General features: G+C 38.5%; 1 protein-coding gene across 6 annotated transcripts in view; it reads left to right on the top strand.

Annotated features, from left to right (window-relative positions):
- Positions 1 to 25981, top strand: part of TECRL (trans-2,3-enoyl-CoA reductase like) — a 66725-nt gene that overhangs the window by 18294 nt on the left and 22450 nt on the right. For 4 of the 6 annotated variants that reach the window (XR_015794758.1, XR_015794752.1, XM_025174688.2 and 1 more), the window contains exons 7-11: positions 2225 to 2297; positions 3347 to 3390; positions 4730 to 4787; positions 5218 to 5303; positions 5976 to 6021. Coding sequence is in view for 4 of the 6 variants with exons in the window: in XM_025174688.2 (XP_025030456.1) it covers positions 2225 to 2297; positions 3347 to 3390; positions 4730 to 4787; positions 5218 to 5303; positions 5976 to 6021 (307 nt within the window). In the remaining 2 variants the exon portion in view is untranslated. The other 2 variants (XM_007440657.3, XM_088133873.1) reach the window with 2 other exon arrangements.

Raw genomic sequence — 25981 nt, 5'->3', positions numbered from 1 at the left:
AGATAGAGAGATAGAGAGATAGAGAGATAGAGAGATAGACAGACAGACAGACAGACATGTACATACACACATACACACATACACACATACACACATACTTATATTCATACCCAATTTTTTTTTAATCTTAGTTCAGCATTCAAAAGACTTCCTTTGTTTTCAGAAGTCCTGAGCAAAACATTCTCTGAAGTATACTGAAAAGTAATAATGCCTCAAACTCAGGAGAAGAGGAGAAATACAGTTCCATCTGCTTAACAAAAATATACAGATTACTCTTGCTAATTGCTTGACTCCCATTACATAGAAAAAGTGTCCCTTGTGAGTTACTATGAGTGTTCTACATTACACTATTGACATGAAGTGTGAAAGAATAATAAAAAATGTCATCAGTATGGCTGATTAGTCTTCTAAAATTGTATTTGATTAAGCTGATGCCATCAGATACATAACATTTGTATTTCAGTTTTAGAATGACCTTTAAAACTTTGGGAAAGTTAGAAGGCTGAGGAGGGAGAACCACTGGGCAACTGCTAAGAGCAATTTTTTTCTGTGAGTAACCTGTGGTGCTTAGTAATAGCTAAATGTTGGTAACTAATGAAAAATCATAGTTCTTGCCATTTGCTAACTATTATTATTATTAACTGAGAAAAAAAAAACTTTCTAAAAGTATCTTGCTATAAGTAGCTCCTGGCAGGATATATATAAATTCTACTTCACCAAAGAAGCTGTGGGAGACAGTTGGTTTGATAAAGATAAAAGATTCCCTTTCATTATCATCATCTCAATGTTTGCACTTTTGTCCTACTTAGGAAGAGTGGGTGATGAAGTGATGAAGGGCCTGATGCTGTAAGATACAAGACTATAGGCCGAATGAACTGGATGGCTAAAATACCTACCCAGAAGTCCAGGGACTGTATCCTTAATGTTCCCCAAAAATATTTCAATTCTACTCTTATGCATTGTTTATTACTTTCCCCAACCATTCTTCCTGGGGTCCACTATGCACTTAAAGTGTTTCACTTCTCACAGTGACTTTTATCTCAGACCTGGAAACAATATAAGGACAGGGAATTAAAAAAAAAATTTTTTTGAAAGAGCAATCTTCCTGATACCTTCCTGACTTACACATAATGAACCGACTCAGCCAGCTGCAACTGCAGCTGGGCTTGAACCAACCCAATAAGGGGGGAAAAGAAAAAAGCCAACTTGTTGCAGCTTGCCTCAAACATATCAACACACCAGAAAAAAATAGAAATGCATATTTTTTGTAATCAAATTTCAAACATCAAGTGCATTTCATTCTATACAATCCTTCAATATCCTAAATATTGGATAGTTCTATGCTGCTCCATTTGAAAAATAGCCATCTGTAAGCTTTGATTTTTAGGAATTTTGGTAGAGATGATCATCTTTTTTCTTTGAAAGATAGGGAAGGAAAAATCAAGGTTAACATCAAGTTTTGGAAATGAATATTTTCAGTGAGCAACAGCTAGTTGAAGCCAGGAAAGAAAGGGACCCCATATTGAAAGTTTCCAGTGGCTGTATGGGGATATGGAGAAGTACTATCTTTTGCAGAGCTATCTCAGAACCTCAGGAGGATCATGTGTTTTGGCCCTGATCCAAGTTGGACTTTTGCCATTTTGACAAGATTGGTTGAAATATATAGAGAAAATATCCCTGAGAGTGGAACCTACCAAATTTTGTACAAATACGTGCAAGTATTGCAGCAGTGCAGTGGAGGAATAGGAGGAGAAGAAAGAAGCAATAACAATTTATTAAATGTAGTGTCTCCATTGCAGGTGAATATGAGATATCATAATATCTACACTATTTGCTCGCCTCAGAGAGATTGCATATCTCCCTTCACTTAATAGCAATCTTACCAAATAAGAAAGCCCCACTGAGTTTAATTTGGGATATACACTCTCGGACAGAAAACGGAACTCTTCTGTAGTTTTCAGAGTTCCCTCATAAAGATGCAGCAGCCCTTTGGGTAAAAAAAAATAAAAATAAAAATTGTGAGGGAGGATCAGGAACTATCTGATCTTTATTCTGCTCCTGTGGTGTTCTTTCTGATCTGATAGTCAAAAGAAAGAGCTTGATTCAATGTACAGGGAAACTTTCTGTAGAACACCTTCAGCCTGGTATTTCTTTAGATTTATGTGAAGTATTTATGCATGTCTATCTATAATAAATTTATATTTATCTGTATTTTCCATTATAGGGCTGTGCTTTTTACTGGGGATTTACTTCTTGGTTTGCTTACTACATCAACCACCCACAGTATACTCCTCCATGTAAGTAGAAGAGATAGATGCGCTGAAATAATAGATACAGATAGCATTCTTTTGGCATTGGTTTTTAAAAATGTGGAGTTGGAAAAGTCCACAAACTACTTTTGCACTGACATTTTTTAAAAATAACTTTTACAATGAAAAGATTTATTTCACTCGCAGAGCATCCCCCATCCCCCACTTCCCTCCATCTGATATTCCTAATGTGGGAAAGCAACATCAGAATTTTCCCTCTGATCTGCGGCCATGCTACCACACAATGCCTTTGATATAGAGGCCATAGAATATTGTAACATAATTCCAGATACATTGGTATAGGAAAAATATGGCTGCTCTCACTGAACTGATCCAATCCGGACTCTGTCTTTGGGGAACCTTCCCACCAGACATCTAATACATTAATCTGTTTACTCCAGAATGGTATACAGGTAGTCCCCAGTTTTAGAACAAGTTCCGTTCCCAAGTTCTGTCCTTAAGTTGAATTTGTATGTAAGCCAGAACAGCGTATAAGTAGTATTGTGTAATGAACTCAACCATTGTGTATTTAACTCAAATCATTGTGTATTTAACTTGAATTTTGCTACAATAGGCTCCATTCTTAACTGTGGGTCATTTGTAACCCAGGTGTTCTTAACCCGGGGATTACCTGCATTTGTAATGGACTAATCTAATAAACTGTGGGAAATCTGTAGCAATATAATAATTATGTATGTAAGGTGGATCAGTATTTTCATTCCCCTTTTGTTGGGTTAAATATGTAGAAATACAAGTTAAATATTGTGAGTTAAGTATGTAAACCACCCAGAGTTGCTTTTTAATGAGATGCGCAGTGACAAATTTGATATATATATGTATATGTAAATAAAATGTAGAAAAGGAATAACCACATTTGAGTCCAAAGCTTTGAGTACAGACAGATGTACAAGTCGCAGAGATGTCAAAGAATGAAGTTTCTAAACAGACAAAACCTTATGCATTATATATCCAAGAGAAACATTCTAGTTGATCTACAATTGTCTAAGCCTAATGTATGATTTTATTGTGTTTTCTAGCATTTGGAAACAAGCAAATTCCTTTGGCTACCTTTGGGTTTCTGGTATGTATGGGCAAGTAGGTGGAGAATAAATATGAGTGTGGAAAACATCTAGTGTATATAAAGGTCTTTATCCTTCCCAAAATGCTAGGTGAATGTAAGACTGTTTCATAGAGTATTGGCATATATCTTGGGAAATTCAAAATTTCAGCCTCAGTTAGATGAACAAGGGATAACTAAAAGTAATTCTCTATAGATCTTAACCTTGCAGAAAGGTGTGATGGTAACATGAATGTCCTGTGGCTGATACCTAGTAGACTTGGAGGCAAATGCCCCTAATTCACTTGTGGAGGGTTTTTTAAGGCTTCCTTCTGAAGGCTCCTTGTTTTGCATTACTTGAATTTGTTTCTGAATTGGAACTTAAAAGCTGCCATTCTAATGTTGATACCAAAATTATAATAGTCGGTCACATAACTTATGGACATACCAAAAATTCTCCTGCAAAAATATATTGTTGAATTACAATCAGATGTTATTACTATAAATGCAATAGTAATTTTTTTAACACTAAGGATTTAGAGATAACGCTTTTAGTTTTTAACTTTTTAAACCAAGAAAAATAGTATATTACAGCATGCAAAGAGTTTCTTTATAAACTGCAGCTTCTTAAGGTTAAGAAGTTTTAATTTGCTAGCTTAGGAAAACTCAGGGTGATTGCAGGGCATGCAATAGACAGCAAAAAATGCTTAGCTAATTACATGCATTTATCTTTATAAGTCACAACATGTGACCTAACTGCATAGGTCAAGAATGCTTCCAAATGAGACTTTTGTTTTGAAATCACTGTGCCTCCATCCTTAATAGAATTTTACCAAAGGCCAAGATGTCACTGTCTTCCATTTGGAACATTAGTTTGTTTTCTCATTGTTTGGTCCATCTTCTCCTCTCCCCTACCCCACTTTTTAAAGAGGGAAATATATAGCTTTATAATGGTTGTAATTGATAGTGTTAGGACCTTTTGTCCATTTAACTGAAGGTGTGAACCCTCAACATATTTACTGCTAAATGCTAGTGAACTCTGGGGCCAGGCACACTAGCCCTTGATAGCTATAATGGCAGTATATCTCTAATGAGAACAGCAGTGAGGACTCCGTAAATCACTAGTGAAGAAAGCCTAGAGGACACGGTTCATATTGTTAGTGTTACATACCTTTTACATTTTGTAAGCAGCATAATTGCTTTTCTTGATATTCATATTTTTGCACAGTATGAGAACATAAATGGGGCTATCCTATTTTTTGTTAATCTAAATTTACTAAGGCTCACCAGCTAATATATGATTACAAAATTACAGTGTCCAGCTGTACAAAATCTAAGAAAAAATATTTGAAATATTTTGCAGGTATGTGAAGCTGGGAACCATTTTATCAATGTGGCTTTAGTTCATCAAAATCAATCAGGTTTGTAGTGTATTTTTCAGTTCCTCACTTTTGATATTTTTCATAGCATTATTCTTGTTCTTCAGGAAATGGGTTTGAGTGCCATAAACTACCTGCACGTAAACAGAAAACTGGGTAAGAGCAATGTTTCTTTCTGGTTTTCTAGAGTCTTGCTTAAGGTTCCCTTAATGTTCACAGGAGGCCTGCCAATTGCCTCTTGTAGTTCCTGAATTTCTTGAGTCTATCTATAAATCTGTCTATCTATTACTTGTATGGCAATAAACACTTTTTTAAAAAATCTTGGAAGCCAACAAAAGGTAAGCCTTACCACTTCTCAAAGTTAAGCCTCCATACAAGGACTAATTGATATTTATATAATGGAATAAAATAAATCTCTCCTAATTTCTGAACTTGTTATAATTAATATTTGCCTTTTTCTTTTTCCCTACAGGAAACAAAGTATCTTTTCCAAGTCCAACACTCAATCCTTTCACATGGATTTTTACACTCGTTTCCTGTCCAAATTATACATACGAGGTATCCTTCCTTCCTTCCTTCCTTCCTTCCTTCCTTCCTTCCTTCCTTCCTTCCTTCCTTCCTTCCTTCCTTCCTTCCTTCCTTCCTTCCTTCCTCCCTCCCTCCCTCCCTCCCTCCCTCCCTCCCAAGCTAATGCAACTGAACTCAGAGTGTAAATTCTTGCAAGGCTTTTCTGTTAGATATAAGCACCTTCATAGTTTCAAATTAGCTCTGCAGGGATCTTTCTGTGAACTCCACTTTCATCTAGAAGTTTACTCATGTCTTCCAGAGAAGCTGTGTTTGAAAAAGTCTTAGCTTTTAAAATGGATTTATTTTATAAAAAATGGTTAACAAAGTGATAATGTTAATGTTTTGCCTACACAGTCAACTTACAGTCCCACCAATATGCCAATCAGTTTTCTCAAATGACTGAACCTTCTTTTCACATACCCTCCTCCTTCAGCTTTCTGGAATTGCTCCATTAACAGTGAGCCTTATAAGAGTCCCACCTCTGCTTTTTTTGTGGTCTTCTTGTCTTTGATTCATTAGATGGTGCCAAGGGAAATGATACAGCTACCACTGATGGAAGGTTGATGTGAGCCCAATTGACAATTGCAATTCAGTCAGAATAGAACAAGGGAGTTACTTTTATTGCCATGTGGTGAAGGTTTTCCCCTCTTTTTTCTACAACAGATCGGCTCTTGGTTGAGCTTTACAGTGATGACACAGACTCTGCCAGGTAAGAACTCATATTATTGGCATAGGTAGGAACTTTGTATCAGTCGATTCTCCTCACCTTCCAAAGAACTATGCAGAATAAATATCAGTTTAGGCTTTATTTCTATTATTCTCTTAATGCAAAAACATCAATTTTTTTAGAGTTAGTTAGCCTTTCTGGACAGGGACACCTTTGGAATTTTGGAAGAACACAATGGAAATGGCCTTAAAATGGCTGCCAAAAAAGACTTGCTTATTCACGAAATGAATTGCCATGGTTGTTAATACACATGCCCACTTACCAGAAAATGAAGTAGCCCTCCAAAGATGAATTTTGTCTTAGGAAAGCCAAGAGCATATCTTATAAAATATGATATTAAAGGCTAGTCATTTACTTTGCAGTATGTGAGCTATTTAATTTGATTTCCCTCCATTAATAAATTTTTGATCCATCCAAAATGGATCAAACATTTCAATAGTAAATTTCTTCCATTAAAATGAGGGAATTTGAGCAAGCATTACTTTTAAACAGATGATGTTCAATTTTCTTATATGATTTTCAGTATCCAAAATTAATATGAAGATGTGTAAAAAGATAGGAGTCTTTGCTAAGATTTGGCATATAGTTGTTTCAAATCTCTTCCTTGGAGATGTATATTGTTCCTCCAGTTCTAATATATGGGACTAAGAGGGGTTGGCACACCACGCATATATATCACTGTTGTCATCCTGAAGATACATGACTCAAAGCCTGTCACTTTTGAACTCTAAAGATTTCATTATAATGTGTAGAAATAAAAGTGCTTATGAGTTTTGAACAAAAAACAAATGCATAGAACATGTCCAGAAGCATAAGGCTTCCTCCCAACTCAGAACCGCATTTGGGAGGAAGAAGGAAAAGTATGAATGCATAATAATACACTCTTGAAATAACTGAACAATTACAGAACTTCTTACTTGCAGCCTATCTGCTGCTTATGCACCACCCCTTTCTGTCTAGCTGTTTCTGTCCTTGTCTAGTTGCCCAAGTGAGAATCTTATCATTACACAACCTAAAGTTGAGGACAATGTTCAAAAGTAAGATTATTTCACTCTGCTCTATGAAAACTCCTCAATAAATCATGGAAATAGAAATGTTGTCTACAATTCTGTCTGTTCCAAGAAATTAGTTAATTAGGTGCCATTGAGTCAGTGTGACTCCTGGTAACGTTCTGGACAAATTCTCCTAATCTTGACCTGTCCAGGAAAGAACTCTGACATGGGTTTACATGGATCTTTTGGGTCTAAAATTCTCATCTGGGCAACAAGTAAGGTGTACTTATCTTCTGCCTGGTTTTTGGAGTAATAACTATTTTAAAAACTGATTGGATTGATAGATAACAACACAGACAGTAGCCTGTATTTATGCCAGAGGTGTGGTGGAGAATAGATAACCCTTGAGATGTTTCTGAATTGTCACTTCCAATTTTCCTGACAATTGGTTATGCTGGTTGAGCCAGCTGGGACTTGTAGTTCAAGAACATACAGAAGCCCACAGTTTTCTACTGTCTGGATTGAGTGACAAATAAGGCATCTGCTACAGCACTATCAGTCCAGGCACAATTTAAACAGCAAACATAGAAGCTACTAACAAACAAAAGCTTATCAATCTACTTCCAAAAATGCTTAGATCCCTTTTAGGACTCTTGTCCCTCCACCCATGCTGTGGTAAACCCTTCTCCAATCCTAAAATAATCCTGTGTGGATGGTGAGGGTGGGGGTGGGAGGAAATATCTTTCCTGGCAATGCCCCAGTTGATCAGCAATTTCCCCCTCTTTCTTTAGTTGGTGTTTTTGCGCTACTAATGTCAATCCAGATGGCACAGTGGGCTCGAAAGAAGCACCAACTCTACCTGAGGCGATGTATTACACATAGGTGGAGAAAAGCTATGATTCCCTTTATATTATGAATGTACACCAAATTGGTTTGTACCCAACCTGTGTCAGTTGGAAGCAGTGTAATAAGATTCATTCAGTTCTTCAAGAAAGACATAGTAGAGCATTGCTTTTATATTCATGCATATGTATGCTTTTTAAAAAATTGAACAATCAGTATCAAGGTAATTCAGATATATGAAAGGCTCGAATTGGTGGGAGAGCACATCTAGTTGGTGGGAAAGACTTGATGCCAGATTCCTCTTCAATGCTTTGGTTTGTGTGTCAGAGATGACCTACTCCATTTCACAAAGCAGTGAATCAAGGCCAGTATGCTTCAACCAGCTGTCTCATCTCAAAATGGTTTCTGTGCATGCACAGTCAAGATGAGGTAGCTGGTCCATGGCTTAAAAGTGAGAAGCTGCTTTGCTTCACAGTTGTCCTCCATGCTTCATAGAAGCAAAGCACCCCTTTGGAGCTCCACTCACTCCTTATTTTCGGTCTGACATCTTATAAAGCCACTTCTGCTGAACCACACTTATTGTCTGACTCTATATAAGCCTTAGTTAGAGGGATTTTTTTTTTTTGGCTTTATTTCTGTAACTACTTTTGAAACTTTCATAGTAAAGAAAATTACGAATGGAATCTAATGCACACATGTGGGAGAAAGCTCCCAGAACCTGCTGTAATTTACTTCCAATATCTGCATTGATATGGTAGGTTTAACATTTGGTTTAACATTTGGACGGAGGTTTGACATTTAAAGAATGAAAATGAGATTAAGATCAGAAAATGCAAATTTTCCATGTCCTAAAAGTTACGTTTTGTTTAATGAGCACCAGAAATAAGGTGAGATTGTTTGTAGTAATGAGGTATGATTAGATGATTATGGAATATATATTGTTTGGAATTTGAATTTGATGGAGTTATAATGCTTATTTCATGTAAATTCTGCATGTATATTATCTATAATCCAAGTATTTTTTTCTTATTAAATTGATTGAGAGTTGATTTGACACAGAAACTGTTAAATCAATAAATTTAATCATATTCTTTCCCTACCTGTTCTGGAAATTGTATGAATGTTGTTTTAAATTTTAAAAAATGCTACTTTTGGAAACAGCATGCATTAACATTCCTAAATACATAGCGTTTTTCTTTTGCAGGTTTATCAGGTATCATTAATACATGCTTCAATTCAGAAAGTGGACATGGGTTCAGCTTTCTTCATATGCATGTATATTAGTCCATAACTGGGCCACATTCTTATCTAGGCTATGAAGTTCATCTAGGCCATGCTAGCATATGAAGGGATGCACAGCTCTATTCCCTTCCATCTCCTCCAAATATTATGCATATTTAATTCTCCACCTGACTTCAGTTAGAAATCAATGAATTTGCTTATGTTGCCTTATAATTATCCAGCCAACTGGCTAACTGAGGAAACAGCTGCATTTGTAGAGAAATCCACTTTGGATGAAAATATGTTCTTTCAGTGGTTAAGAATTCTTGGTAAACAGAACACTATGAATGAGAGAATAAGAGAGAACAAACTGAAATTAAATCCAAGAAAGACAGAAGTGTTGCTGGTTAAGAGACAACTGGACTTGAAGACTGACTTCAGTTCTCCACACTTTGGTTATATCCTGTACTGCTATCAGGCTATGGAACATAATCTTGTTGTACATGTTCCTGGCCCTCACTCTCTCAATTTTTAGAAATTTGAAGATGATCTCTTTTGCCAGATTTTAAATTGTTGATTAATTTTAATGCTATTTTTAAGTCATGTTTTTAACTTTTGGCTATCCTTTTTAAAATTTAAATTTTGTTAGCCAACATGTATTACCATTCATTCATTCATTCATTCATTCATTCATTCATTCATTCATTCTTAGTATTTCCACACTGCTGTACTCCAGGAACATGCCAAGGACAAGAAATCCTTTCCACCCAGTTTAAATGATTCCAAGACTACAGTAGACCCAAATAAGAGGAAAATGGATAGATTTATTTGCATATAAAACCTTCATGCACTTCCTCTGGCAAGAGAGACCTGCATTCAGCCATGGATTAACCATTAAGCATTAGGATTTTATAACTCTAAACATACTAAGATTACCTGATCCAACATGATCCTTCTAGCTTACAATCACTATTCACAAAACATGATTATCTGCCTTACACAGATAAATGTTGTAGTTACCATTCATTTTTTATGCCAGTGTTTGAATAGCCTGCTCACAATCAGCCCAGAATCTGCTATTTCCTTTTTCCAAAGATGGGATTTATATTGACTTCCTAAATGACACATTCAGGACCACTACCAGATTTCTGTGTTGTATGACTCTGTGTACAGAAAGGCATACTCAGAAAAACCAGAGGACTAAAAACAATGCAACAGTAGTAAGCAGTACACATTATAATGACACTGACCAACAAGGGTAGAGACCAAAATTTGATATCCTCTGATGTTTTCTCCCAGTCAAGTTTCTATTTCTTTACAGAAACTCATTAGTTTATATGAAGGCAATGTCCATAAGAGGGGCACCACCATTGAGAAGGTCCTGCTACAGACTTCCTGTAGATGGAACTCTTCCTAGAACAGGACCATCAGCAAGGTCTGTCTCTCAGATCTTACTGGATAGGCAGATTCACTTCAGAGTTAAGTGGCTTCGAGTAACTGGGCCTGAGCCATGAGTATTCATCAGAGTAGAAACACAGGATGTCAATTAGCATGTCAAATAATTAAATCAACTTGTTGAACATGACAGAAAAAATTACAATACAATACATCTAAAATATGGTCTGAATACTACCCATTTTGAAAACTAAGGAAATATATCTAGACTATGATTTAGGAACAGGGGGATAGGGGAGGATATGTAACAATATGTACAACTAGCCGATTGACACAATATTTCATCACAATATTTGATGAAAATATTTTTGTCTCTGGCTGTTGAGGCTTTGGCATGGGGCTGGACTGGCATCAGTCAAAATGGGTGTGGATAGCATGTGTTAATTATCAGCCTAAATTTTCAACCCAAGCAAACCCAATTCAGTTTGGCTGAATTGATCCTCCTCCTTAAGGACTCTCCCCTCATGCATTGCTGAGTTTGGGCTTTGAATAGGCCAATTCACTCTTAAAGCACTATGCCAGTTTTCTCATATGTCCTTAGCCCTTCTGAAGTAGTAGTTAAGAAGTTAATTTCTTCTGTTATTTTAATATACTTTGCATTTTAAAAATATAGGCTTTAAACTGCTCATTTGGCAAGTGAATTAAAACTATGTCAACACCTCCCTCTAGTGCCTAAAATATGCTAAATGTTAACTGTCCTGTTTAGAAAAAAAAAAAACCTTCCCAATAATGTGTACACTGTATATGCCATTTACATCTAATTCTAGTTTTTTTAAAAGTATTCAAAATTATATAAGAAGGATCAACAAATATAAATATGCTTAGCTACTAATTTTAGAAGATGCTTTAATAAATACGAATATTGTCTGGTATATTTAACATCACAATAATGGAAATTAAATTAAATCTGGAAAACACAAAATACATGAAATATATATATCAAGGTTTTGTTTGTTTTTTGTGTTTTTGAGGCATGCCTTCAAGTCAGTGTAGACTGCTGGTGACTACGTGGACTAGTCCCTGAAGTTTTCTTGACAAGATTTTTGGAAGTGGTTTGCCATGACCTTCTTCCTAGGGCTGAGAGGGAATGTCTGGCCCAAAGTCACCCAGCTGACTTGCAGAACTCAAGGTCTCCTGGTTTCTAGCCTAATGTCTTAACCAAACTGGCTCTCATATATCAATTACATAGAGAAACACATATACCTAAAATCAGAAGAAGAGGAGGAGGAGGAAGTTTAGTTGCACTCTTTGAATGTAGAAAAATAGATTGTCCTTCAGAAAAGGAAGGCCAATCTCAGACATCCCCACCCTAACACCCATAGTAACTTCCAGAGTATTTGGTGCATTACATTTAGGGGAATTGCGAGATCTACATGACCCAATAATTCCCCATCCCTAGACATAGAAAAGAATGTACATCAGATTCCTGGCTTATATAATGTCTCTTCTATTCGTTTTAGTAGGAAGGTATTTGGAAAGAACATACATACATACCTTGAGTTATGTAGTTGATTTTGTTGTTATTTTTTAATATTTTTTGTGTTTTTAACTTTGTATGCTGCTCAGTCATGTACAGTATGTGGGACTGGCAGCTAAATACATTTACCAAACAAACAAACAAACAAACAAATAAATAAATAAATGGAACTTAGTTCAGAGTAGACATGCCCAGTACTACAGTGTAACTGATAACATTATGAAGCTATTCCCTGATTAATCTAAAGGAAACTTGCATATATTTAGGTCTTCTGTAACATTAATGCTTTCTTTAAAGAGAAAAAAATGAAGAATTAGAATATGATTCCAACTAACACACTGTGACAGAAGCTAGCAGCCACTGGGTGTCACTATCTGAACACAAATGACTGTAGTACATATTGAAAAATAATCTTGCAACATTTAATGGTGGTGATTAATTTCTTGGAAGTGTTTTCTCCTTAAAATGTTGAACTGTTGATCAATTAAAATATTTATCATTAACATAATAACTCTCTATACAAACACAATCTGGGGCCAAAGTAAACTGAAAGACAGCTTTTTATTATAAGCATACAATATTATCCGGACTGTATTTTGTTTGGGGATAGGCTTTGAGATAAATGAAGGAGGGAGGGAGGAAATTTATCACTATCCCAAAAGACTGCTCAGTTGGACTCATCCTTCCCCACAGAACTGTTGTCACCAGCTACCCTATGGTAACAATCCCAGAAAAAAAAAATTAAATTCATTTTTAAATAATAATTATGGATATTTTATTTGCAATTATTTATATTACTTGAATGAGGGTGAAAAAATATATAAATGTTAGTCAGCTGCTTGAATATGATAATAACAATAAGAAGTCAACAGGCAACACCAACCCAATGAAAATAGATGGAGAAGATTGAGTCTACTTGGAAGAAAGACAATGGCAGATCTAGAAGCAATATTAAAAGGAAGAAACGTTACACTTACAACAAAGATTCACATTGTTAAGGTCCTGATTTGTCCAGTTGTAATAGATGGCTGTGAAAGCTGGATTCTCAGAAAGACCGCATGAAATAAAACTGATGGTTTTGAAGTGTGGTTCTGGAGAAAATTGCAAAGAACACATTGAGATGCAAAGAGGAGAAATCATTCAGTACTAGAAGAAGCAAATCCAGAGTTCTCACTGAAAGCACCAATAGTAATGCTAAAGCTTAGATCCTTCAAGCATATAATGTGATGGTAAGAATAAGATTCTCCATCAGGAGATTCTGACGTTTGGAAAACTGAAGGCAATCAAAAAGAAAGCCAAAGGAAGAAAAGGTGCTAAATTATGTAAGTGTGAATATGATACCTATAGGATCATGAAGAATTAGAAGTGACTAAACAGCAACAATATTTGAAAAAGCAGCAGAATTGACTTATGGGAACGACTTGCAACCTTCTCTGCCAGCTTCCCCATTGACTTTGCTTCTAAGAAGCAAGTAGAGAAGGTCATAAATGGCAATCACATGACCGTGGCTCACTGCAACATTGTAATTGCAAGCCAGGTGCCTGGATCACGATCACATAATTGCTGGGACATTGTGATGGCCACAACTTTGCAGACTGGTCGTAAGGCCTTCTCATTCACCACCACTGTAATTTTGAATGGTTGCTGAAGAAGTAGTCATAAGTCAAGGACTACCTGTGATCTCTAAATAGAACAAATTATTGAGTCTGTTCTGTGAGATCAATAGAGATGAACATTAAAGCAAGAACCATTGTTAAGTTATATATGCACAAATTCTCAATAGCTTGAGATGGGAAATATAAAAATAGGCTAAATGAAGGATAGGACTATGAGTTTTTCCTTTAAAAATAGATATATAAAGAATGTTGCCTGCTCTGCAGTACAGTGATTAAGTTTTATCTGAAAACAAAGGGAGAAAAAAAGGAGGAATAAGGGTCTGGTAAAACTGGAAGAAGATTTTGAAAGATAGATGGTATATGTGCAACTTGTAAGGTTTACCCCATTTGTCTCAGAGAAACTCTTGTGACACGTGTGTTCAGCAAAGAAGTTTACTCAAGTGTAACATAAGTAAGTACAAACAAAGCCAGGGCTGGCTTGGCATAGCTTACATGGTATTTTATAGCTTCCCTGTTTACCCGTTGTTTAGTTTCCCTGCACTTTACCCGTTGTTTAGTTACAGATTACCCGTAGTAATCCCCCCTCGCCCAAATGGCAGATTCAGTCTGGTGCTTTTGTCTTTCTGATTGCAGTCTATGGGTTGTGCTGTTGTTGCCTTTGCTGGGTTTGCCTGTTTGCGCGCAAAGCTGGGAGTTCTCGATTGTTCGTTGATTGCTTCACTTCCAAGCCTCTGCGCTTTCCTTTGTTTGCAGCGCCCGAGGGAAGCAGCGCTGATACAAATTATCCGCTTGCAGTTTGAGCCACCTGTCAATAATCAGCTCGCGGTTTCACTTCCCCTTTTTCTCTGCTCACACCTGGGCGGTGAAATTGACTTAGGCGAAGCTGAGCGGTGCCTTCACCGGGCCGGGCCGGGCCGGGCCGGCTGAATCTGACACAACTATCATTCCTAAATTTATTTTAAAAAATTGAAAAGGTGAATTGAAAAAGGGATTACAGAAAGGAAAGACTGGAGAGAGACTCTCCCAATATAGCATTTGTCCTGGCAGCTGGTAATAAGAAGATTGGTATAGATCGCGCCTGTGTGACCTCTCTTGCCACATCAGCCCCAACATTCCCCTTGGTTTACGGAGGAGTTGAGGGTGCTGAAGAGGGTCAAGAGACGTCTAGAGCGCCGCTGGGGGAAGACAAAGACCGAATCTGACCGAACACAATTTAGAGCCGCTATCAAGGCCTACATTGTAGCGATAAGAGCGGCAAAGCACCAATACTTCTCTGCCCTTATCATGTCCGCAGAGTGCCACCCGGTGGCCCTGTTTGGGATCACTAGTTCCCTCCTTGGTAGGGGGGATCTGGGGATTCATTTGCAGGCCGTGTGGAGGAATTTTCAGAGCATCAGCAGGATAAAATTGCTTGGATTCATTCCAAGTTAGACTTCGAGTGTGGCGCAGCTTCAATCTGACATATGAGTCATGTGAAGACTTTCCATGATACAGTTTCAACCAAGCATTTCCTGACAACTCAGGACCCATCATGAGAATAGCAAGATAATGTGTTGTTTCACTATTTATTTATTTATTTATTTATTTGTTTGTTTGTTTGTTTGTTTATTTATTTATTCCCTGCCCATCTCCCCCCAATGGGGGACTCTGGGTGGCTCACAACTCACTAAAAACAATAAATAAATATACAATTAAAAGTCTACATACACAGTTATAAAGATGAAGGAAAAAGTCCAGGAGGCCGATGGTTCAGGGCAGCAGCGCCAGGCCTCTAAGGGACTAGCCAACCCCACACTTGATGACTTCCCTCCCCGCCCCAGGCCAGATGGCAGAGCCAGGTCTTCAGATCCCTCTGAAAGTCCAGGAGTGAGGGGGCCAATCTCTCCTCCAGAAGCAAGATATTCCAAACTGTATCATGGAAAGTCTTCACATGACTCATATGTCAGATTGAAGCTGGCTGAATATTCAATGCAAAACCCCATGATTTATCTCTTGCTATTTGGTGTGTGGATTTCTTATCCCCTTTTGGGTAACTAGGCATTATCCTAATGTGAACAATACCATCTTCCATCCACTGAACAGTAATGCATGTGGGAGTATGTCTATAAACTTAAGAAATGTTATAATAAATGCTCTGAATCAGCTTCCTTCCCTATAGTGCTAGGATAAGTGCCCTGCAGGTTCTAAGTAGGATGTTCTTCAAAATCAGACCTGCAGTCCCCACATTCCTGCCTTTCCAATTAGTGGAAAACACATTTTGCGGATGTGAGCACCCTTCCAGATTCAAGATTTCCATGCAATTTCATTTTATGACCCTGCAAAACAATTAACAAGAGTTGGCAGGGGGGACTGAATCACTCTTAATCAGAATCAAATAGCTGACTTGATTTGATGGATCAAATCAATCAGAATCATCAATGTAATGCGAAAAAGACAGCTTTGCACATACACAAACAGCATTTAGATGTTTGTGAGCATGAATACTGATGAACAGCAAATTCATGATCATTAGCATACTTTATTTATAAAAGTCATATTTATACATTTAAAAGTAATTCAAAAAAGAGCATTTTACTTTTAGACTGTGATCTGCTGCTTGAAGTACAGCTAGGCAACGACATAGCTGGTGATTTTTCTAACTTATTCAAAAGCCTCTGTGGTGCATCATACCTTGAAAGGTTAAAGTTGCTATAATTTTGTCTAATCTATTTTCTCTTTTACTTTGAAATATATGGTATTGATTTGGCTTGGCTAAAATAGGGAAGATACAGAGTTGGATGGATAAAAATGTGCATTTTAAGAGGAAAAGCATTTGAAAACATGAAAGTTTTAATTTTTTTGACATCCTTCTCTTCCTGAATAATCATGTTGACTGAAGTTAATTAGTTGTACTGATAATGTTATATTATAAAACCAAGTAATTAAGAAAAAAGTGAATATATCTGAGAGAGAAAAAAGAATACTTTCAAGATTAGTCAGTTTAGTAACCCCAGTGAATCACTTAGAAGCCTTTGGCATATCATGTCTACCTGGATTAGGCGAGAAGGTAAGCAGGACATCTGAACTCTCCACTCTGCAAAAATGATATACTTAACTAAGTTAGAGAAGGATAGTTTTAGCTCCAGACACATCCAACTTTATTTTGGAATAAACTAATTCAGCACACTAATAGGAGAATTAGTTGACTCTCCTAATTCTTGTCAAAAATATCCATAGACTTTTGTGAGAAACTGGGCTTTATAATTTGTATGAATTGTATAAAATAGTTGGGATTATATTTTTCTTGAACGATGTCACTGTACAGTGCATTCTAAAAGTATTCAGACCCCTTTCACTTTTTTCAATTTTGTTATGTAGCCTGATACTACAATCGTTCAAATTCATTTTTTTTCTTATTAATCTACATTCAGTACCCCATAATGACAAAGTGAAAACAGAATTTTAGAAATGTCTGTAAATTTACTAAAAAGGAAAAACTGAAATATCACATTGGCATAAGTATTCAGACCCTTTGCAACAACTCTTGAAATTTAGCTCAACTACCTCTTGATTGTTGCTGAGCTGTTTCTACACCTTGATTGGAATCCACGTGTGGTAAATTAAATTGATTGGACATGATTTAGAAAGGCACACACCTCTCTATAGAAGGCCTCACAGCTGACAATGCATACTGTACCAGAGCAAAAGCCATGAGGTAAAAGGGACTGCCTGCAGAGCTCAGAGACAGGATTATTGCAAGGCACAGATCTGGGGAAGGCTACAAAAAAAATTCTGCTGCACTGAAGGTTCCCAAGAGCACAGGACTCTTCCAAGAGTTGGTTGCCTGGCCAAACTGAGCAATCAGGAGAGAAGAGTCTTAGTAAGTGTCAGAACCTTGCAATCGATTAACCAGCATTATAGCTAGCTTGCTCAGTTCTGCCATGATAGTAGTAAATGTGGGGGGCGGGGGGGGAGGTTAGGTGAATAGCCATTAGAGCAGATGGCTTGTTATCTAGTTCTCAAGAATGCCAAGGTTGTACCAGCCACAAAGTAGGAGAAGGCACCAGAAGAACTGAGGGGAGGAAGAGGGAGCAAGGAAGAGGGGTTAAGAAAACATTGCTGTGCACGGGCTTTTCAGTTTCAGCAATCTCTACTATAGACTGTATGTTAATCCTCAATAAACTGATTTTCTTTTGGAAGTGCTAAGTCTCCAGAGGTTTCTTTTTATTGGGCTGAGAGTTGCAGTGCCTGGCATTTTGCTGAAACTCCCTCAAACCTTTGGAGTTTCCACTGAGGGGTTCACCTATCGTGGAAAACCCGAATCCCGTGCTAGCGAGTGCTGTCTGGGATGGAGGAGGAGATCGCTGAATGTGGAGCAGTTGGTGGCATGGAGGAAGAGTTAGAGGATCTCCCCAGACTCATGGCTCGCTTAACCTTGAGGTCGGACAGGGAGTAGTGAAAGGCGCAGGCATGGAGGATGTCCGAGGAATATGGGGAAGCATCTTTTCTCAGCATGGAACCATTGGTCCATGGCAGCGGGTCAAGTGGAATCCACATGGGTGACTGCTCTGGAGGGGTCTATGAGCATGGTACAGGAAGACATCACTACCATGAGAGGAGAATTGAGATGGATAGGGGAGCTGGTTCAAAGATCGCGGGGAGCTCGATACCCAGACCTGGCAATGGCCGGCATGCCAGGGGTAGAGCAGATGATGGAGGAAGCTGGAGAAGGGGTTCTATGCATCCTGGCAGGACCACCACCCCAGCCAGCTCTGCCTGCCCCACAAGCACTGCCGGCACCCGCAGCGCAGCCAGCTCAACCCCAACCAGCACAGCTGGCCACAAATCAAGTGGAGGTGCTGAAGGAATGAGAGCTGATGATGAACTACAGGGAGGACCCAAAGGAGCTGGCCATTTTCCTAGCCCATGTGACCATTTGCATGGAGAACTGCGGTCATTTCTTCCCAGGCGTTAGTGGGACAGGTGGCAGAATGGCTAATAGAGATGCACGAAGCTCGAGTGCCCGAACTTCACCATCTCCTGAGATTTATGAGGGTGCTGTGAAGGAGATTTGAAGATCCAGGTGCAATAATGAGAGCCAGAATGATCCTACATAGTCTCAAGCAGGAAGACTGCACAGGGCTGATTATGCCCTGGAGTTCCAAAGCCTGGCGGAAAAACTCCATGACTGGCTGGAACAGTTCAAGGTGTCCTATTTCCAGAAGGGCTTGAGACGGGACCTATGGCAGCTGGTGTACTCACAGGGAAACCCACCAACCCTTGAGTGATGGATCGCTTTGGCAGCAGAAGTGGAAACAGTTTGGATGGCTGTTCAAGATCCAGGGTTCAAGAAATTCCTGAGCACCCCATTAACCTCCCAGTGGAAACCAGCTGGTAAGCAGAGAGAAGGCATCCCCAAAAAGTGGCTGAAAGACTGTACCTGCTTCAAGTGTGGGGAGACAGGGCATTTTGCAGCGGGCTGCCCTAAATCCGGTACTTCTTAACCGGCCACCCCAGCTAAACCATCTGGGAAGTCAACAAAAGGCCTGGGAGTGAGGAAAAAGGGAACTGTGGTTGCTGGAGTGGATGATGGATTTCAAGACCAGGTGATTTTTGACAAAGGGTCTTTGGAGGAAGAGGCTCAGCCAGCGGGAAATGCCAACCACCTGTCCTAAAGCATGCTGGAGGACACGTGGGTGAGCAGCAGTGTGAGGATGAGGAGCTGGAAATGGACAAGGAGGAGGATGGGGTGAGTTTATTAACTGTGGGGATGAAAGTAAGAGCCCTACGAACACCATGCACCACCCATTTGACTGCTTTAATAGACTCGGGGTGCACCCACTGCTTAATCAGCCTGGTGTTGGTGAATGGACTGGGACTGCAAGTGCAGAAATTAGGAACTCCTGTGGTGTTCAATCAATTAGATGGGTCCCTGGCCAGAGGAGGGGCTGTGCAATACTGCACTGAGGAATTTGAACTGAGACTGGGCACCCATCGAGAGAAACTAAGATGTCTCATGGCCTCCATTGCTGCCCATTGTTTGATTTTGGGAGCCTTGTGGCTCAGGCAGTGGAACCCACAGGTGGACTGGGGAACTGACAGAAATGTGTTCGAAGACGGGGTCTACCCAGGGCCAGGGGAGATGGCGGGAAATGGGGAAGTAGTGGTAGTAGGGACTGACAGTCCATGGCCATCTTCCAAACCCACAATCCCGGAGCAATACCGTGATTTGGAAGCAGTTTTTAGTCAGACTGAGTCAGACCAGCTACCCCCCCCCCCCCATAGGGATATAGACTGTGCTATAGAAATTGAGCCCAGGGTGAAGTTCTCCAAATGGAAAACTTATTCCATGACTCCCTGAGAACTAGAGACTCTGAGGGAGTTCATTGACAAGAACTTGGCAAGGGGTTTCCTACAGCCCGCCAAATCACACATGGCAGCGCCCGTGTTCTTCCAGGAGAAGAAAGATGGGTCTTTGTGTTTGTGTATGGATTATTGGGGTTTGAATGCAATTTGCAAGGAAAACAAATATCCCCTTCCATTGATGATAATTGTTGGCACAATTATCGAAAGGGAAAATATTCATGAAATTGGACCTGAGAGACGCTTATTTTCGAGTGCACATCCAGGAAGGGGATGAGTGGAAGACTGCGTTCAGCTGCCCCCTGGGTTGTTTCCAATACCAAGTCATGCCGTTTGGGTTGTTGGGGGCTCCGGGGTGTTTATGCAATTGATAAATGAGGTGCTGTACAAATTTCTGTACAGGGGGGTTCTGGTGTATCTGGATGACATTTTGATTTATTCTGATAATCTGGAGGAGCATGTAAAATTGGTAAGGAAAGTGTTAAGGAAATTGTTGGATGCTCAGTTGTATGCAAAACTGTCAAAATGTGAGTTCCATAAAACGCAAGAAGACTATTTGGGGTATAGGATTTCACACCAGGGCATTGAAATGGATCCAGCAAAAGTGAAAGATGTAATTGGTTGGGAACCTCCAAAAACCCGGCGGCAGCTACAAAGTTTCCTGGGGTTTGCTAATTTTTATTGCCAGTTCATACCCAACTTTGCCCAAGAAGCTTTGCCCCTCACAGACTTGTTAAAAACTAAAGGGAAGGAAACAACAAAAGCTCAAAAGCCTGGAGCACTGTTGAATTGGTCAGAAGAATGCCAGGTGGCATTCAAAAAATTAAAACGCCTTTTTACGGTGAAGCCCATTCTCAAACACCCTGATCCCGACCAGCCATTCATAATTCACGCTGACACCTTTGATGTAGCAATCGGAGAAGTTTTGTTGCAGAAGTTGGAGGAGGGCTGCTTGAAACCTTGTGCGTACATTTCCTGAAAATTTCCTGAAACAGAGAGGCGCTGGCTGGTCTGGGAGGAAGAAGCTTTTGTGGTCTGCTGGGCTTTGCTGACTTGGCAGCATCTCTTAGAAGGACTATGCCACCCTTTTGAAGTTTGGACTGATCATAAAAATTTAGAGACTCTGACGGTGCCCTGAAAATTATCCCCCAAGTAGGTATGCTGGGCTCAGTTTTTTAGCAGATTTAACTTTCTGTTAAAATACATTCCTGGGGGAAAAAATTTCCTAGCAGACGCTTTGTCTAGGCTGCTGCAGCACAACAGCAAATGAGAGCAAGTCGTTGCCCCAGTAATTTCTAGGAACCAGGAAGTGCTGCTGGGCATTACAAAAGCACAGAGCAAAAAGCAAAAAGTGGTGCCGGAAAATGGACTGTTGAACAAGCTAAATAAGGCCCTTGAGAATGATGATTGGTTCCTGAAAAATAAGAACTCTTTGACTGAGGATGAAAAAGAGAGGTGACCAAGAACCCAGTGGTCACTTTGACTGAGCTCCAGAGAACCTGTGTGGAGATGGGACAAAGTTCCAGAAGGACAACAACTCCATTGATCTGGGCTTTATGGCAGAGTGGCTAGACGGAAGCTCTCCTCAGTGCAAAACACATGAAAGCCCTCTTGGAGTTTGCAAAAAGCACCTGAAGGACTCTCAGACTATGAGGAACAAGATACTCTGGTCTGATGAAACCAAGATTGAACTGTATGGCCTCAATTCTAAATGTTATGTCTGGAGGAAACCAGGCACCGCTCATCACCTGCCCAATACCATCCCAACAGTGAAGCATGGTGGTGGCAGCATCATGCTGTGGGGGTGTTTTTCAGCAGCAGGGACTGGGAGACTGGTTAGGGTTGAGGGAAAGCTGAATGGAGCAAAGTACAGAGATATCCTCAACGAACACCTGTTTCACAGCACTCAGGATCTCAGAATGGGCCAAAGGTTCACCTCCCAACATGACAACGATCTTAAGCACACAACCAAGACAACACAGGAATGGCTTGGAGACAACTCTGTAAATGTCCTAAAGTGGCCAAGCCACAGCCCTGACTTGAACCCTATTGAACATCTCTGGAGAGACCTGAAAATGGCTGTCCACCGACGGTCCCCATCCAACCTGACTGAGGTTGAGAGGATTTGCAAAGAAGAACAGCAGAAAATCCCCCAATCCAGGTGTGCAAAGCTTGTCACGTCATACCGAAAAAAACTTAAGGCTGTAATTGCTGCCAAAGATGCTTCAATAAAGTAAAGGGTAAAGTAAAGGGTAAAGTCAAAGTAAAGACTGAGTAAAGGGTCTGAATACTTAAGTACATGTGATATTTCAGTTTTTCCTTTTTAATAAATTTATAGACATTTCTAAAATTCTGTTTTCACGTTGTCTTTATGGGGTACTGAGTGTAGACTAATGAGAAAAAAATGAATTTGAACGATTGTACTGTATGTTGCATATGACTAAATATATCAGTATGTTTATAGCAGATACAGTATAAATTGGCAACTAAAATTGCCATTGATTAATTGCCATTAATCTCTAGGGCAAGATTAACATAATTAACATCTAGATTATATTTTAAGAGGATTCCAGTATCAGTTGCTATTTGTAGATAATAAGTAGATAAATTATTGAGAAAAATATATTTATTATAGCCTTAGATCCAGAAAACACAAAATACATTAAATGTGTATATCAAGGTTTTGTTTGTTTGGTTTTTGCATTTTTTGCGAGCTGCCTTCAAGTCAGTGTAGACTGCTGGTGACCACGTGGACTAGTCCCTGCACTTTTCTTGACAAGATTTTTGGAAATGGTTTGCCATGGCCTTCTTCCTAGGGCTGAGGGGGAATATTTGGCTGACTTCCTAGAACTCATGGTCTCCTGATTTCTAGTCTACTGTCTAAACAGAAGCCCAGAATCAAACAACCTGAGAGGATACATCAGAGTTTTAGTCAGATAGAAGACAGACAAGCTTTGCCAGAGTATTTCTTCCAAACTGGGATAGATGAATGTCATTTGAGATTCTCTGTACAGAGAGCAATAGATGATCATGTGACTCAGTTACTCCACTAAACTGTCCCCACATGGGGATAAATGCTGATGTAGAGACAGATTTTTATAATGTCCCCACAGAACTGCAGAAGGTAGTGAATTCAACCTGGCCAAGGTGAAGGCCTGATGAAATTTCAGAACTGGAGTGGAAGAAATATAAGATAATGGCACATGCCCATTTGGAAAACAAACAAACAAACAAACAAACAAACAATGGATTGTGGGATGGATACTAGGCCTAGGCTGGTTTGGGAATTTATATCCAGACAACACTGCACAAGATGATTCCTGGCATTTTTAAACCCTGATGACTGTCCAAAGAGAGACCTAAAGATTGGTGGTTTAAAATGGTCTCTGAGAACCAATGGGGCTACAGCCACAGGGGCGAAAAATAATTTTATGACAGGTTAAGACCCTTCAAATTTCCTTGACCAAATTAGGTTGTCCTATGATGGTGGCAGTTTTAATTTACAAGACTTGCAAGGTAGACAAGGGATAAATACCTTAAACCAACTGAATTTAATGATTATTTTAAGAAATTTGAGAAATTATGTCCTGACAATGAGTTACCAGCAGCATCTACTTGGTAACATATTTACAATTTAAACATGTATTTACAAAACAATATGGTCTAGATGCTTTAGCAGCTTTAGGAGTATTTGAAATCCTACAATCTTTAAGATACGCTATATTTGAAATAAAAACAATTCAGTTTTCTATTAAATTAAAAAATAGGTTGAAGGTTAGTGTTTGCAATATATATGAAATGAGGAATGAGCAACTGGAATATCCAATTTTGAATATCACTTGGTCCAAGTTTTAAGAAATGTAAAATATATCTGTTATGACTTAAGAATGTAGTTAATTCATTAGAAGATAATGTTTAGTGTTCATTAGACTCTTCAAATATGCTTTTTAAAGGTTGGATATCAGATTTCTTAAGCTGATGTTGTAAGAAATTTGAGGACTCACAGGAGTTGGTACTCCAATCATGGCTAACTTTCTGTTTCAAGTTACAATGTATGCTAATACAGTCTTGAGGAAAAAATACAGTAGTTGAAGATGTAAATGTGATGCTGAATTATATGTCTGAAATATGGATTTTGACATTTTATGAAGAACTTTGGTTTTTTCAAGCCTGGGGCTCATCAAAAGGAATTATTTTACCTAAATAGAAAGAAATTTATACTCCTGATGTTAAGCTATGACTTAAAGATATGTGTTCAGAACATATTTTGAATATGCCTTTATATTCTAAAAATGAGAAGATGGAGCAATAAGTTTCTATTTTGTCTAGATTTAATAAGTTTAAGAATTGAATTAATTTCATATTGATATCTTATGGACTCCTTTTTCTTTTTTACATAGTTCCCCCTTCCCCATGTTTGATTTTTTAAATCACTGTAACGTGTATAGTGTATTTAATGTACTATCATTGATGTATCATTTTTGCTAGTTTGTTTGTTACATTTCTCTCTCTCTCTCTGTGTGTGTGTGTCTTTCTCTCTCTCTCTCTCCCTCCTTCCCTCCCCTAAGACTAAGATGACATCATCTCCTATTTCTGTTTCCTTAGTTTACCAATCTCTATAACCACACTAAGGGTGAAAAAGGTTCAGAAAGGAGTGGTGATGGACTAGAAAGTGGCTGCTGCATGACAAATCCAGCTGTCTTGGGTGGTGTGTTACTGTCTGGTTGATGAGGGAGAGGGAATGGTGGACCATTTGTGTTCTGTGGCCCAACCAGAGACTCAGCTAATATTACAAGACTAGAATCAGATTTTCCTGCATGACAATGTCCCAAATAAGATCCACTAAAATGACACCAAATGAATAACTCTTATATAAATGGGGGGGAAAAAAAATTCCAAGCCAGAGTATTGGAAAAGTTGGGGTTTTTTAATGTAACCCAAAAGAATGCTATTAATATTCCTCCAGTTTACTATTTTTTGAAAATGTCTGTACAAAGGTTTGTTGGAACAATCTACTTTTTTCATTATCAAATTCCTTCTTTTAAATCTGTGTGTTGATTTCTGAAACTATATTTCAGTCTTTGCTTCCTGAAGAGCAGAAATTTGAATTTGAATTTGAATCTGATATGTTACCTGCTGTGCTTAGTACATCTTGAGACTTAATGGCTGCTATTTTTGCTCAATTGCTTTTGCTTGTGTACTTTATGGGAATAGTTGCAAAGTGATTTTAAATATTCAGAGAACCAGAATAACAGCATGTTGCTCTCAAAAAAATTACCGTGTCTACTAGAACAGCCACAATTTCATTTTAAAAAGTCCATGCAAATATTGGGAATCCCATATTTTATTTTTATTGTTATTAAAAAGCAGGCTTACAATTACAATGTAATTAATTATTTTTCTTTCTTAACTCTCACACTCCTCCAGAAGATTTGAAGCAATACATGATTAGAAGTTGCGATGAGAATTTTTAAAGGTTACTTTAAAAACTGAGAGATTAAATGTCAATGTATTGGATGGAAGGTAATAAAAAAGACATTGAAGTAACATTTATAAATCAGGCAATGACTGAAAATGAAACAATGAGCTTTCTCTAAAAATATATTTTTTAAAAAGATCATTAAAAAAATAAAAAGTAAATCAAAGACCAAAGCCCCTTTTCATGTATTACAAAATAATAAGCCTCTTGGACTAAATGCAAATAGTCTGAGGATTATGATTTTGAAAATGGGGACATCCACCCCAATCAGGAAAGTAAATTAATTGCAACTAGATTGATTAAAATAATCATTTCACCTGTTTAATTGTCATAGAGCAACTAGTCTTGAATTTATTTCAAACTTTACTTTCTGGTGTGCCATTTATCATAATAAAGAGAAAAGTGACCTCATTTGCCGTGTAAGCCTTGCTTCAGCTGTTGCTTCTTTCAGATTCTTCTCCCCTGAAAGTTGCTGGGGTGAGGGGAGAACAAGAGAAGAATGACAGCTATGCCCTCC

Source organism: Python bivittatus, unplaced genomic scaffold, assembly GCF_059951505.1.
Source record: "Python bivittatus isolate LINGU-HERP-01145 unplaced genomic scaffold, Pbiv_v1 ctg000000_np1212, whole genome shotgun sequence".
In the NCBI taxonomy this organism is placed as follows: domain Eukaryota; kingdom Metazoa; phylum Chordata; class Lepidosauria; order Squamata; family Pythonidae; genus Python; species Python bivittatus.
The sequence above is the reverse complement of the archived record's forward strand: the minus strand, read 5'-3'. Positions and strand labels throughout refer to the sequence as shown.